The 15604-nt window shown below is 33.4% G+C and overlaps 1 protein-coding gene across 1 annotated transcript in view; it reads left to right on the top strand.

Annotated features, from left to right (window-relative positions):
- Positions 1-15604, top strand: part of stg1 (stargazin-like protein) — a 223071-nt gene that overhangs the window by 51407 nt on the left and 156060 nt on the right. Inside the window, exon 2 of the mRNA XM_066403730.1 lies at positions 14628-15223. Coding sequence (XP_066259827.1) covers positions 14953-15223 — 271 coding nt within the window. The 5' untranslated portion in view covers positions 14628-14952. The remainder of the gene's footprint in view (positions 1-14627; positions 15224-15604) is intronic.

Here is a 15604-nt window from a genome sequence, read left to right on the forward strand (position 1 = left end):
ACCTTGATTTTATAATTCATTATACTGGGTAAATTTTTTAAGCGTGTCACGTAAATATCTCTGAAATTACCAGTTTTAGAAAAAAAGTTTCAAATAAAGAAGGGGTTGTATAAAGGGGGAAAGCTTTTGGCATTATCACTGTTTCGTTTCAAGGTCACCTTCAGGCTTTAATCAAGGTCAACTTTTTTTTTTTAAATGGAAACTGTAAATTTTTTTGACAGATTCTGATTTATTGTTAAAAACAAACATGTTTTTACTTGTAACATTTTTTTATTCAATTGATAGTTTTGAAGTAAAACACAACACAGAACATAAAATGAAGAATTCCTCTTTTAACGAAAAATGCTTATATTAATACATTCAACAGAAAGAATTTTAAAAAATCATAATTTTATTAATAATTCAATCAAATAAATGTTTAAAATGATGTTTTTCTACTTCAATGTTGTTAGCAATTCTTATTTTAAAAGACCGTTGGATATTGAAAAACATTTCTAGTAAAATGTTACGGCAAGCTACTCTTATTTTTTTCTTTCATGTTTTCAGAAGTTATTGACATTTTAGCACAGACAATTTTTTTAAGTATCCCCAAAGAATAAAATCTGGAGATGTTAAATTTGATAAACGTGCTTAGTTAACATTATTTCCGCGACCAATTCATTTTTGGGGAAACACTTCATCGAATTTTTCCCGAACAACTGTTGCGTAATGGGCTGGGCACTCGTGATGTTGATACCACGTGGTCATTCGTCGATTTAGATTCATTTCTTCCAGAAATATTGGCAAATCATTTGTTAAAAAATCGAGATACTTCGCAGCATTAAGATTTCTATCGTTAAAAAAAAGAGCCAATTAAATGTTTACTCACAATGTCACACCAAACATTTACAATTCATCGGCATTGTTTTTTCACCTTTCGCAACCCATAGGGGTTTTCAGCAGCCCAGTAATATATGTTGTGTCTGTTAGCTTACCTATGATTTATTAATCCAAACTCATCCGAAAACAGCACATTCGAGAAAAAAATCATCATTTTGTCTGATTTTCCTTTGAGCCCAAGTACAAAAGGTAACTCGGTTTTAAAAATTGTCACCATATATAATAGTTCTTGATGAAGAGAGAAGTGGTAAGGATGAAACTTATGATTTTTAAAACTTTTACAAACACTGCTTTGTGATACATCAGACCCTTCAGCCAGAGTATGTACACGAGGTTCAAGTGTAACGGCAGCTAAAATACTAATTTGTTTGTCTTCATTTCCAACGACAGTTTTTAAACGTACTTTTTTTTGTGTTTCGACACTTTTTGTTGCTTGAAATAGACTCACAATTTCATTGACAAAATTCCGTGATGGAACTGCGTTTTGTGGGAAACGCTCGTCATAAAGCTGCACAGTTACGGTAGGACTTCTACCTGATTCGCCATAAGTAAAAATAACTTCAATTTTTTCGTCTTTTGGAAAACGCACTACCATTTTAAAATGGTTATTATTCTAAAATTGAATTGTAACTGTAAGCGAATAGAACTGAGGGTAAACAAAAATTGATAAAACATCGATTTATTATGCTTTAAAATTTTTTTTCTTTTGAATGTATTGATACAAGCATTTTTCCTTGAAAAAGAAATTCTTCAAAAATGTCAATTTCTTCCAAAACTATTAAATCAATAAAAATTTTTTTTTTTTAACAATAAATCAGAATCTGTCAAAAAAATGTAGGGTTTCCATTTGAGAAAACAAAGTTGACCTTAATTAAAACCTGAAAGTGACCTTGAATCGAAATAGTGATAGTGCCAAAGAGTTTTCTCCCTTTACACAACCCCTTTTTTATTTGAAACCTTTTTCTAAAACTGATAACTTCAGAAACATTTATGTGACACACTTAAAAAACTCTCCCTGTATGTAAATTTCAGTTCAGATTATTTTAGATTAGTCAAGGTTAATTTCTAAATGTTAACGATACGTTACGTGAGTCTACATTTCAGAATTTCAGCTTGGCTTATAGATTAACATAACGAATTGGTAACGTTAAGAGGTTAAGCTACATTAATTTTTTTTAAGCTTATATATTAAATATCCCCTGTCATTAGTTCCAAAAAGGAATTGACGTCTTATCTTCATCCTCTAGTTCCTAATTGTTTCATTCTTTCATTGTGTTACCGAGTTTTCAGGAAGTAGTGAGTACAAAGAGTTTTCTGAGCTTTGAATGCTGTGAGAACCTGCTTTCTCAATTTTCGATTTTTACCGCTGGCTATAGGTAAGGATGCTAACGTCTAAAAGTTAAACTTTGCGCAACTTTCTTAACTTTAACTTTATCGATGGGTGTTCTATAAACTGTATAACACGTTACGTGAATTTATAAACCAGACTTTAAACACGCTTGTATGCATGGTGCAGTTTATAAAACACGTACCTTTAAAATTAACTTTAAAAAAGTTGCGCAATTTAACGATACGCTACGTGAATCTATAAACCAAAATTTTTCGGAGTAGACACTAATGAAAAAGTAATGAAATTAGGATGAAAAGAAACAAAAATAAAGCTTAAGACAATTTGGTTTCAGGGCCGGAATTAACGCAAATTTAATTGAGTCATATCGCTGAACCGCCAAGTACAGTGGTAGTTGGAGTGTGTTATGTTAACGGGTATCTGGTGAATTTCAAGCTCTGAAATTTTCGAAATTTCACTCGAATGGAAGCAACAATTGAGATATCTCAGTTATTAAATGAGTAGTGTTATGTTGATGATACATGAAATTTCAACGTTGAAAACAGATTCAAAAGGCTGAATATTGAGTACAGATATAATACAAATGGGTATGGATAAAAATTAACATATTTCAGCTAAAGAGAGCAGAGCCAATCGAAGGCGATTCTTAAGGTGCACTGAATAGCTGAAGAAGGAGGAGACGAGAAATAGCTTAATATGGAGAATGTAAGATCTAAAATGCGGAAGTGGAGAGTAATGTCATACATGCCTTTTGAAGGGTTAGTCATAGCATGGGGATTCAGGTTTATCTCTTTCGGTTTTGATTAGAGGGGTCAAAAATGCTACACATTCTCGTGGGACGGCCTTTGAAACATAAATCCATATTCGACGTCGAGACAGGATTAGGAAATTTGGCAGATCCGTACGCCGGCGTCGGTTTTATTATTTAGGCCTTGGCGGTTAAAGATGTTTGCACTAAGTACCTTTCGTTTTAAAATCTATATATGCACTTTGGTGAATGTTATTCCATAAATTTTCTCTGCTTCTAGGCCCGGACTTGTATACTACACTGACTTCAAAAATTACCAAAAAAAGAAATCTGATAGGTTTAAGTCAGGACTTTATGACGGCCACAAATGTTGAATAAGATATTATGCCTTCATGGCGAGTATTATTCATGTACAAGGTATCCAAAGTCACGGTGTATTAACCATTTTGCAGCATTTAAAAAAATTTCAACATTGTCTCTCCGCTATTCTTAAAACTTGTTTGAAATTGGCGAATTCTAAATTGAACTAATTTACATAAATTTTTGCAGCACACAAGCCAGCAACCTCCTTAAACCTCTTCCAAAATGTCTTGATCTGTAAATATACAACTTGTTGTATGAAATAGATTACATCTTCAACTCACTCCAACACCTTATACGAAATGGAACAACCCATTACAGTTAATCTACCATGAAACTGAATCTTGACGAGATCTTAAACGATAAGAGAGGGAGATTCGAAGGGTGAACGTAACCCCATGAGTAAATTCTTGGCTTAATTTCGGTTGCTGGTTCTGGCTTTGGTCCAAGCCGCAGGATACGCGATTGTAACGGCGATATGGGGCGGTCATCGCAGGATAACCGAAATAAAAGAATTTCGGTTTCTGGTAATTGCTCCTTCGGAATTCGCACCCCAGCACAACCCAAAGTAATTGGCTAAATCGTAATTTACTGCCTGATTTTCTCTGTTTTTATTGCCCGGAAAGGATTTAGTGCCATGTCCCGTGTGGAGAGAATTGGACGGTAATCGCTTTTGACTTTGCTTTTACAGTGTCTCACACATTATCAGTTTATAAATACGAGGCTCTTTATAAACCTAAAAGCGCGGCGAGCGATAATACTCTTCGTTGCAGCCATGAATTCCCGTTTCGGGGGCAGAAGAGACTTTTAGGACCAAATAACCATAAAACTGTCTTCAAATATGCTCTTTATTAAAATAGTTGTTATATATATTCCGGGGGAACAGTTTCTGCAGAACAACGCAGGACAAAAAAAGAGGTCAAAGTTTCCGACTTAAAATCATTTCTTTCAGTTCGGTCTGATATGTAATAAATGAAATCGAGATATATTCAAATCGTGTCGTCTTTATGCCGATTTCTAAAATGGCCGCCTATTATTTTTACACTTTGTATGCAAACTGTAATCTCTATATATCGTTTTTCCTATGGAAACTTTTACGAAACGTTTCTGTATGGAAATTCTACCGTGATAATGTAAAATTCTAACTTTATACTGTTAGTCTTTACCTCCTTCCGCATCCTCAACGCCCCCGGCGTTTTCCTAACAAGAATTTCCAGAAAAATGTTCAAGTATGTCTGACGTGGTGCAGGGAATATGTTGAAATATTAGGGACGATCATTTCTAGCTGCATCAGAATATGTATGGAAAATTCTTCTGCCAATTTGCATGCAAAGATACGTCGACTTCTGTGTGTTTCAAAATCCACAATTCCAGAAATCAAGCTGCAAGAAGATTCTACGTAAATCCTTTTTTATAATTTTTTCCCTGTCAACAATTATGATTTTAATAATTAATTTAAAATCACTTAAGTTAATAAACTTGTTTGAATTCAGTGAAAACTGCAGCTTCAAATAGGAAATCGACGACAAATTATCGAATGACGAGCAGACATGCAGAAGTGCACATCGCCCGTTGCGGGTTTGATATTAGTTTGTCTATTGTTGCTGTCCCAACCAAACAAAGACAAATATGGCACATTGATCTCAAAATATGGAGAATACAATGATCTATTGGCCTTGTGCATGGTCTTTTAGGAATTTATCTCATAGTAACAAATCAAATACGATGGTCGTGTAGGGTAAATTGTAATAGGAGGTCAAAAGAAATGATCGAACATTTATTACATTTGACTCCTAAGGTTGAGTTTGAATAAATCGCTCGGACACCTCATTTTTTCTGGTAACATATTCACGATCTTAATAGAATACCAGAAGCCAGCAATTTTTTTTAACTTGGACCCTCTATCTCAAAAACTAAAAGAAACATTTCAATTCGTTTTTAAGGCAATTCTTGTGCATAACTCGGAAAAGTGGCAAAGGTTACCATCTCATTCTTTGTAAATTTTCGTAAACATTTTTTACACAACTTTTTATAGTTCTGGAGCTTTGAAAAAGCAGCTTGAAGTACCCTATTTTAGAACTTCTGTTTTTATTTAGAAACTTAGACCTTTTTATCTGAAAATGAAATGGCATAGTTTGAGTTCGGTAATTTTTTACTGTTTGTGGTGAAAATTGGCAATACAAATTTTATATTTAAATTTGCATATACAGTGTGGAAGTTTTGGATGGAACAGTCCATATAACTAAGATGTCAAATATATGCGGCCAAAATCCTCGGACACGTCGATTTTTATTATTTCTTGCGGGTTTTTTTATGCTAAATTCATGTATATAGGATAGTCCAAAAATAAGGTGCGACCAGCAACTTTGTTTTTTCAAATGGAAATACCTATTTTTTATTTCATTTTTGAATTTTACGCAAAATTCTAAGTGTGTTTTATGGACCATGTCCTATATTTAAACGCAACAGGTCTCGAAAAATGTATAATTGAACATATCAAAAACTAAAACTTTTGATTTCTTTGATTCTGAAAAGGACCGAACATTACTTGGCATAAACAGAAACTGAACAAAAAAAGACATGCGGGTTCGCGCTCAAGTGATTCCATGATCTACTTGATCAGAAATAATTGAAGTCCACTAAAATTTTTTAGGACACACGGTAAATAAACAACGTCAACAATGTTCAATCGTAAATTTCTCGAGACCTATTGCGTTTAGGTATAGAACATGGTACATGAAACACATTTAAAATCTTGCGTAGAATTAAAAAATTAAATAAAAAATAGGTGTTTTCATTTGAAAAAACAAAGTTGGTGATCACACTTGATTTTTAGACTACCCTGTATACATGAATTGACTATAAAAAAAACCGCAGAAAAAATAAAAATCGACGTGTTCGAGAATTTTGGCCGCATATGTTCGGCATCTTAGTTATATGGACTGTTCCATTCTAAACTTCCACACTGTATACTGCAATAATAAAACATTTTTATCCTTTTTACTCCGAACAGGTTTATAACTATAAATTTGCATTTCTATCTAGGAATTGAATTTTTTTGCATGGTTTTTCAATCCATAATTGAAACCACGAAATATGGGTATTTACCTAGTATTTCGGAATGTTTAATATTTTCAAACTGGAAAATCGGAAAAATAAAATTACGATTTTAATAAATCCCATTTAGGAATTTTTTCATTCAACTCGAATTAGAAGTCACAAATTTTGGATTTTTGTCCAACTGAAATTACAATACAGGGATGGGTTTCATGAAGCCGATAAAAAGGTTGAAAAGTTTTATCCGTGGACCTGTACCAATGGCTAAAAATCATGTGTAATGTCGCACTGCGAATATGCATTTGCAGTTTTCTGTTTGCTACTATATCTTAATCCAGGCACCTAGTTATATGGACGCTATACCTCTCTTTCAACACCCGAAGATGGCGCCACTGATAATTATTATCTATAGTCGACGTAAAATATCTTTTTAATACCATATTCTCGCTTATTCTGAAGCAATCCTAGTCTATTGACAATCTCAAACGAATGAAAGAGCAGTGGTTGGATGCGTTTCTGACAAAGCATATAAAGGCATGCTGTTATAAATAATTCCAATTTATTCATTTTTGGCTTGCTTCGGTGGAATCCAAAGCTCTGCTTCAAGTAAATGCATCGGTTTCATTTTAAATTGTTTTCAGAAGTCGTCGGAAAAGTCGAAAACTTTGTTTTCACGTACCGCTACCGACGGTTGGAAGTCATTCGCAGTGCGAATACTTTAATATTTGCAGTTTGCTAAGTTTCCTTAGTTAGAACTTCCATCGTAGAAACGCACAATCCTCCAAGGTTTGCTTATAAATTTTAGGTTAATACAAACTTGTTAGATTATTGTATTTGTTGGTTGGAAAGTAATCTAATCTGAATTCTTGATCTAATAAGAAATTTAACTATATGTATTTGAAATTAACATAACTTATTTATTAGGAGACTTTCCATATATATAAATGCATAAAATATATAAATACATTATATATACAGGGTTATTCACGTCATGCTACACGAAATATTGCGGCTAAAGTATTTAATATTTCGAATATTTCTTTTTTACGATGTATAGAACTCATATAGAGATACATTCTAAAATTATTTTACTTTTATACAGGGGGTTGTAAATAAGTGAAAAATCTCAAAGTTATGTTTTTTTAAATGGAACACTCAATATATTAGTACCGTTTTAAATTCCTTGAGAAAAATAAATGTAAGTTTGATTAAGATTTACCTACCCTAAACCTTAAAGATTTTGAAATAATTGAGATTTTGTAAAAATGTAGTGCAAATTTAAAAACTTTGCTTTAAAGGAAGTTTAAACTGGAATAAGCCGAAATTCACATTAAGCCTCAGACATGAGGCATATTTCATGCCATAGTCATGAAAATTTAGATATCTTATACAGTGTGTGCAAAAAATAAATTGAAAAATGTATTTACTTTGAAGGGTATTAACTTGCTTAATTTAAATGGAACACCCTATATTTTATTACTCCAACTATCAGATTGAAATTCTTTATTTATGATATTTTCAATATTATTTGCGTAACTTACAAGATAATTTTCATATTTAATCAAATCTTCAAAAAAAGAATGCATAAATATGATTCTTTATATTGACATTTTAGATGTCACCGTGGCAACTGATACAAAAAGTAATAGGATTTTCTACTTTCTTTAAAAATCTTAATTTTCAAGGAAAACTTGTACATTTAGGTATAGAAAAGTATAATAGTTTTCGATCGATAATATTTCAATCTGATAGTTAGAGTAATAAAATATAGGGTGTTCCATTTAAATTAAGCAAGTTAATACCCTTCAAAATAAGTACATTTTTCAATTTATTTTTTGGACACACTGTATAAGATATCTAAATTTTCATGACTATGGCATGAAATATGCTTCATGTCTGAGGCTTGATGTAAATTTCGGCTTACTCCAGTTTAAACTTCCTTTAAAGCAAAGTTTTTAAATTTGCACTACATTTTTACAAAATCTCAATTATTTCAAAATCCTTAAGGTTTAGGGTAGGTAAACCTTAATCAGACTTACATTTATTTATCTCTAGGAATCTAAAACGGTACTAATATATTGAGTGTTCCATTTAAAAAAACATAACTTTGAGATTTTTCACTTATTTACAACCCCCTGTATAAAAGTAAAATAATTTTAGAATGTACCTCTATATGAGTTCTACACATCGCAAAAAAGAAAAATTCGAAATATTAAATACTTTAGTCGCAATATTCCGTGTAGCATGACGTAAATAACCCTGTATATATATTCAATCTGTATTATTGAAATGGCATTCCGCATTTTTATTTTCGAAACACTTCCAAAATTAGCTAATAAAGGGATCAAAATGACACCGTATTTCAGAAACTAAACGAGATATTGGAAGTTTCATCACATAGTTACAAGACTAGAGATGAATCGACATCTGGACGATTAATTTGAGGCTTCTCTTAATTCAATTACTCCACGGATTTCCGAGATATCTGCGCTCAAAGTTTGAAATGTAGCAAGGAGTAGGTAGCTTTAAAAGTAGAAAAGAGTTGGGAATTTTCAAGAAAAGGTTGGAATTCTTGAGGGACGGTTTTCGGTGTAATAGAGCGATGTTAGCTCTATAGTGAGTGAACCTGAATACCTCAGTTGAAATTCGGGGGCGTTTGAAATCCAGTTCGTAGCACATTTATTTTAGGAGCAGTAACAATTGTGAAAATCAAAGGACAACTATCGCAGAAACTAAAATAGGTCACCGCGATTCATGGTAGTAGTTTTTGGCTCCACGATTTTCCGAAATATCATTGGTCAGTTCAGATAAGTTTATAGTGTTAAATATTCTGTCAATGCCTTCAAATACAAAATGACACATACATGTCACGAATACGTCGTACCTTTAGATCTCAAAATTATCATCCGAATATTATTTCGGTATAGAAAATCTTAAAAAACTGAGACATATTTACTTATACAATCTAGATTAGTAAAATGATTTTCGTGTATTAGGCACCCTTGTGTTTTTTTCATTTCAAATTACTTTTATGCATACTACAGTACAACGCTAGTAAAAAATGTTGCAACACGTTCATAACTTTCTAAAAAACCCGATATTAAAAAAAAATGCTTAAATACGTCTGATTTTACTTTAAAAAGGCATTTAATGCATTATTTTCGATGTTCAAATTTTTCATCCCTATCCAGCTACCCTTATTAACTTTTTATTTTCAAATGGAAGGGCACCCATTGTAGTATATCAAATAAAAGGTATTCAATAAGGAATACAACAGTATACTCAGAACTAAAATTGGATATACAGTTTCCTTAAAAACAAGAAACCAAAGTTCATATCCTAAAAAGACTAAAAGTTTTGATCTTTGCTTCTTAGATAAAAAATCCATTCTTACATCACTGTGAAAGAGAGTGAAAATTATCTTCAATACAAATATTTTTTTATATGAAAAGTATTTTGGTTTTTATAAAATTCATTAGTAGTTGAATTTAGTTGTTAGGCCTTTACTGCAATTAGAATATTAAACAATGTATTGCTTATTTGAGAAGCAAAGAATTGAATTTTTAATCTTTTTGGGGCATCAAGATCGCAAAACAGCTTATAAAGAGGTGTATCTCATGTTTAATAAGAAGTATCTAGATCGACCTATAATATTAATAGAAGTGTAATTTGTCGGATTTATAAAAAATTTCAACAAGCTGGAAGTGTGAAAGCTACTCGAAAATATGAAAGACCTTGAACAGCAACTGGTGGCGATAAAGCACTAGACAATCTTTTATCTATCGATGAAAACCCCATACAGTCTACAAACAAACTTGCAGATGAATTTGATCTATCTGCAAAATCAGTAAGCAACCTTTTAAAGCGAGAAAAATTTTATCCATACAAATTTTTTTTTATCCAAGAGTTGACGCCCGAAGAGTTTGATTGTAGGATGGAATTTTGTGAATTAATGCAAGAAAAGGGCATTAAGGATAACATGTTCTTTTCTAGAAATTTATTTTCGGATGAAGAAACGTTTTGCTTAAATGGATCTGTTGATCAACATAATTGTCACTGCTGGGCTACAGACAATCTTCAACAGATACAGAATCTACATACACAACATCCGCAAAAATTCAATGTATGGATGGGTATAATCGGCCATCAGTTCATCGATCCGTTTTTCATAGACGGGAACTTAAACAACGCGTCATATTTGTATTTATTGCGAAACGAAATAATTCCATCAATCGCCACAATTTTTCCTGGAGAAAATGAGGAACAAGTAGCCAATAATATTTGGTTCCAACAAGGTAGTGCACCACCACATTTTGCTATGGCTATGAGAGAGTATCTTGATGAGATTTCCCGTGGAAGATGGATCGGTGAAAGAGGCACAATAGAATGGCCGCCACGACTTCCAGATATTATGCCCTCGATTTTTTTTAATCGTAATAGGCTCCTTTTACCAAAATGAACCACAAAATTTAGATAATTTACATCTTAGAATTTAAACTGAATTAGAATTAATAACAGAAGCAACACTGGATAATTGCATAAAAAAGTTCGAGGAACGACTGAGTCAATGTTAAATTGTTACTAGAGCCCAACTTGAGCATTTATTGTAGGAATTTCATTATTGTTTGATGTAATAGTGAGTTTCTTCATTTTGGATCTAATAATTTTATTTTTTAAGGAAACCGTAGATTCAATTTTAGTTCGGAGTATACCGTTGTATCCTTTTTTTAATTACTTTTCATTTGATGTACTACAATAGGTACCTTTCCATTTGAAAATAAAAAGTTTATAGGGGTGGAAAATTTGAACATCAAATATAATGCATGAAATGCTTTTTTTAAATAAAATTATACGTGTTTACGCATTATTAAAAAATTTAAGATTTATAAAAGCTACAAACGTGTTGCCATACTTTTTACAAGCGCTATATATGTATACATAAGCAATAGCTTTCAATGCTTTGTTACAATTATATCACATATAATTAGATAGATATTTTCCATTAAGGATCAATGAAAATGCCTCTCCGAGAGGAAGATTTAAAACAATAAATCAGGACACATTGAAAGGGCCTTTCGAGCGTTTGTTTTGATATCAATGCATCGTGTTTGTCTTTGTTAGCTCGATGCCGCACAGACAAACAATGGACCCCATAACAGGGAAACTGGGCCACATATTGGCTATTTCGGTCTCTTGTACACAGTGATGCTTTAAAGGCATATCGATTACTTACTCCAAAAACCTGTACCCAATTATCCCCCAGTTCAAGTCTCCGTTATATTCTATATAATATAAATTCTCTTTCAACGTTGTCCTCCCTTCACGAGAGTTCGCGTCCAAAGAATGTAAATTGACGAAAAGAAACTCAAAGCGAACTAAAAGACAAAACCCTCGGATTAAATAAAGACAATTTTTCCCAGGTTCCCTTAGCATAACATCTAATGTAATCGAGCTAAACGAAGTCTTACATTGAGCTAACAAACCGCTCAGATATAAATCGGGTCCCAGAGGGTTCGAGCCTGACGAATTTTCCCAAAGTTGATTTGGGTGCGGCATTAAGAAGATGGACACTGAATAAATATGTTGCGGACGGTTATTTCATGGGGTTTTGGGCGTGTAATCCAGTTACGTCGACAACGGTAAATAAATAACGTGTAATTGGATTTTACTAAATTACGTTTTGGTAATTAGTCTTCCAAGTATGTGACACATTTATGCTGCTCCATTACGCTAATGGACCAAAGAAGCTGAAAAATGCTTTACAGTGGGTGCTAAGCACTTCCGTTCAGTTCTTCCGTTCAGCTTTGATATAGATAATAATATAAGATAAAACTCTTTTGTATTCGCGTTTTCACTGCACCAAAAGACCGAAGATTAATATACTTTTACAATATACAAAAGCTGAGGCAGTTCATCCATAACAAGTCACCATGACGAGTTATCGGAAATGAGTCTCTCCTAGTAATTTATCAAAGAGCAAATGCGGCAATTAAACGTGACCTACTTTAAATGACTAGCACTAGGCAAAACCTTTTGCAAACGCGGAATACGTAATAAGTTGAAAGCCTTGAAACTACTGAAATTAATAATATATGCATCAAATCTCGAATCCATTCTGTCATCAATGTAGTATACGTATTGATGGATATGCAGAATTGTTTAAATGCTTTATTTTGAACATTAAGACCTGAGCAGATCGGCATATTACACCCAAATCGACATCACTGTCCCCTGGAGATCTTTTTATTTTTAAGCTCAATTACATGAGATCTCTGCAAACCGATTTTCAACATAGGAATAGATACTTTCTATATTACAGTGTTTTCCGTGTTTTTCAACCTTCATACCGCTTCTGTATGGCATTTTCTGGCACAACTATCCCAATTCTTCGTGATCCAGTTTCGTCCGACTGAATCTTTCCCCGGACAGAATCTGTAACTACTTCCCGTTTAAGGATCAATATATTATAGTTCTAGAAAATTTACCAACGAAATATTTTCCAAAGAAACGAAAACATCGAAACAGAGCATTGGTCAATTTCCCATTTCTGTGGAAAATATGCTCTTTGTGAAGCCTTGAAGAACATTTCTTAAACTGGGGTTCATCAATTACTCAGTATTTTGCTGTTTTGGTATTCATTTGGCGGATCTTCGTTTTTTGAACGAATGCCTTTTGAGATTATGTCAAGTTGACTGTTCTGATTTTAAGAAAGACCCAGTAAATTCACAGTAATACCAGTGATTCTAATTATCGCCTTCTTTCTTGATTAAGCCATTCGCGGTAAAAATGAAGCCAGTTGAGCAATCTCTTAGCTAAGATGCTCCAGGATTTATTTAATTCTCATCCAGGCTCTGTGAGTCTTAGAATGGGATTCATTGATGCAAATTATCAAAGTGTTCCTTAAAAGCGTCCTAATGTTTCGGGGTGTGATGTCTCAGGCCATTTTAAGAAGAAAAGTTCATATTGATAGCAGTCGGAAATCGTTTTCGTACGGACAAATACTTGTTCCCCCACGCTTGCCTTATGAATTTTCCTTCGCTGTTCCGATTATCGAATGCAACTCATGTATTGTAAAATTCAGGAACTTATTTCATCTCATTAAACACTAATTGAATTGTTCTAAAGTCACCTGTTGCTAGCCGGAAAACTTTCGTTAGTTACAAGTTTTGAAAATTTCGGCTAGTTGAGATAATAAGCTAGATGATCAGCTCTCTGCAAAATTCAGTATTTGCGTCAAAAGGTGGATGACCCCCTATGGTTTAATGTATGGTATAACAATAGATCTTACAAATGGATAATATGGAGGGCTGCCTCATAACGAGCTTCAATGTCTAAGGATAGAAGAAAGTTGATATGCTATGATTGGCTTCCACTTCTGCTGGTCCAAGTCCTGTATTGCTTTCATATTGCTATTCCTACTACATTTCACTGACCTCTTTAATGTTATCCTCTTTTATTTTAGTTAAAGCAGTTGAAGCCTTCCATTCAGACTCGGTGAGAGCACCATTCCCTTGTTTTCTGAATTCTCTGGTTTTCCTTTTCACTGCTTAAATGACAAAATATAATGGTCCCGAAATAAATTTAATAACTCTTGTAAAGCACGCAACATACGCTATCGGTGAAATAAAATACATTTTTAATAAATGCAGTTTTCTCTTTGATTATTTTATTCCCGATTTCAAATAGTGTCACATTAATTCTAGAGAGTTTTGTTCGCGTAAATAAATATCAAAATTAATTAAAATTTGTTGTTACCTAATTTTAAACGTCATCAATAAATTCGAATATTTTGGGATTCAGTTGGCGGTCATTACATACGCGTTTAATTTAAAGAGTGTTCTGTGCTATTATGCTCTATATATATACCTACGTGTGTGATAAAATATACCCGTAAACGTCTCTTAAAAACATTTCAAGTTCAGTTTTCAATTTATTGACTGGTTTTCTATATTGCACTCAAGACATCAAAATATTATGTTACGATATTTACATAGTTCCCATATATCGAGATCCCGTTCCGGGTAAACACGAGCCCATCGTGGAAAATGTATTCTACATTTAGCATTTCAAATATGTTCTCGAATTTTTATCAACTTTCCACGCTATATTTTATTTAAATATTTTGCATGAAACATACGCCCGGTATTTATTATACCTTCTTAGAGACACCCCGTGCCTCCTTCTCTAATTTCCATGAAGAGGCTGAAAAATAATGATAAATTTCTTTTGTTTTAGATTCCAGCATGCATTCACGAAGCTGGATTGCCAGATTGGTGGTCAACAAAGGCTGGTGCAAAAAGAAATCTCCACTTGTCCCAATTTCCATCCACTTTGTTTGATATGGCCTGAAAATCATCCTGTGGCCACTTCAGAAAATTAAAGCGCAAACGCTCAGAGCGAAACAAATTATTCATCCCAAGCCAAAAAGGCGAATTAAATTTAATAGAGGGAAATATGTAAACAAGTGCGAATAAATATAAACTAAAATGCCAGATTTTTTTGCCCTCATGCAAAGATTTTGGACATTCAACTGCGGACGATAAATCACTTTTTGCCGGACATGATGGCGCGTCTAAATCATCATAGTTCCACAGAGTCGGATGAAGAGGAATTGATTATAAAACCATTAAAGACCAAATTGGACGTTTTCTGGATGTTAGTGCCGGTTATCTCCACGTTCAGTGTCGCTAGTGTAGTGGTGTCGGTTAGTACCAGCGGATGGCTCCAGACCATGGAACGGATGCCCAATCCCATGTACAACGGCACTGGAGATATGGAGTTCTTGTTGAAGAAGACCATTTCGGGGTTGTGGACCTATTGCTTCACTAATCGTAAGTAATTTATTCACTGATTATTTACTTGTTATTAACTGTCTACAGAGCCTGTTAGACACCCCTGGTGTTTGAATTTCTAATGTAACTCACTTGTGACACCAGGTTGGTATCGTGGATTCTACTCGAACTCGAGCAAAACTCGAGACACTTGAACAATAGTTTATTCTGCTGGTTGCAATGCAGCTTAATCACTAATTACAAAAATGATAATTGAACTAAAAATTAATGCAATGGAATAAGAGTGCGTCGGTTAAGAATTTTATGAGTATATGAGAGTAAGTGCACCAGAGACGAGAGCCGGAACTCTAGAGAGCAAAAGATTTACAAAAAACTTAACATAAGCACTAAAAGCCTGGACAAACTTCCATAGGCGTACCA

The sequence above is a fragment of the Euwallacea similis genome, chromosome 30, assembly GCF_039881205.1.
Source record: "Euwallacea similis isolate ESF13 chromosome 30, ESF131.1, whole genome shotgun sequence".
Taxonomy (NCBI): domain Eukaryota; kingdom Metazoa; phylum Arthropoda; class Insecta; order Coleoptera; family Curculionidae; genus Euwallacea; species Euwallacea similis.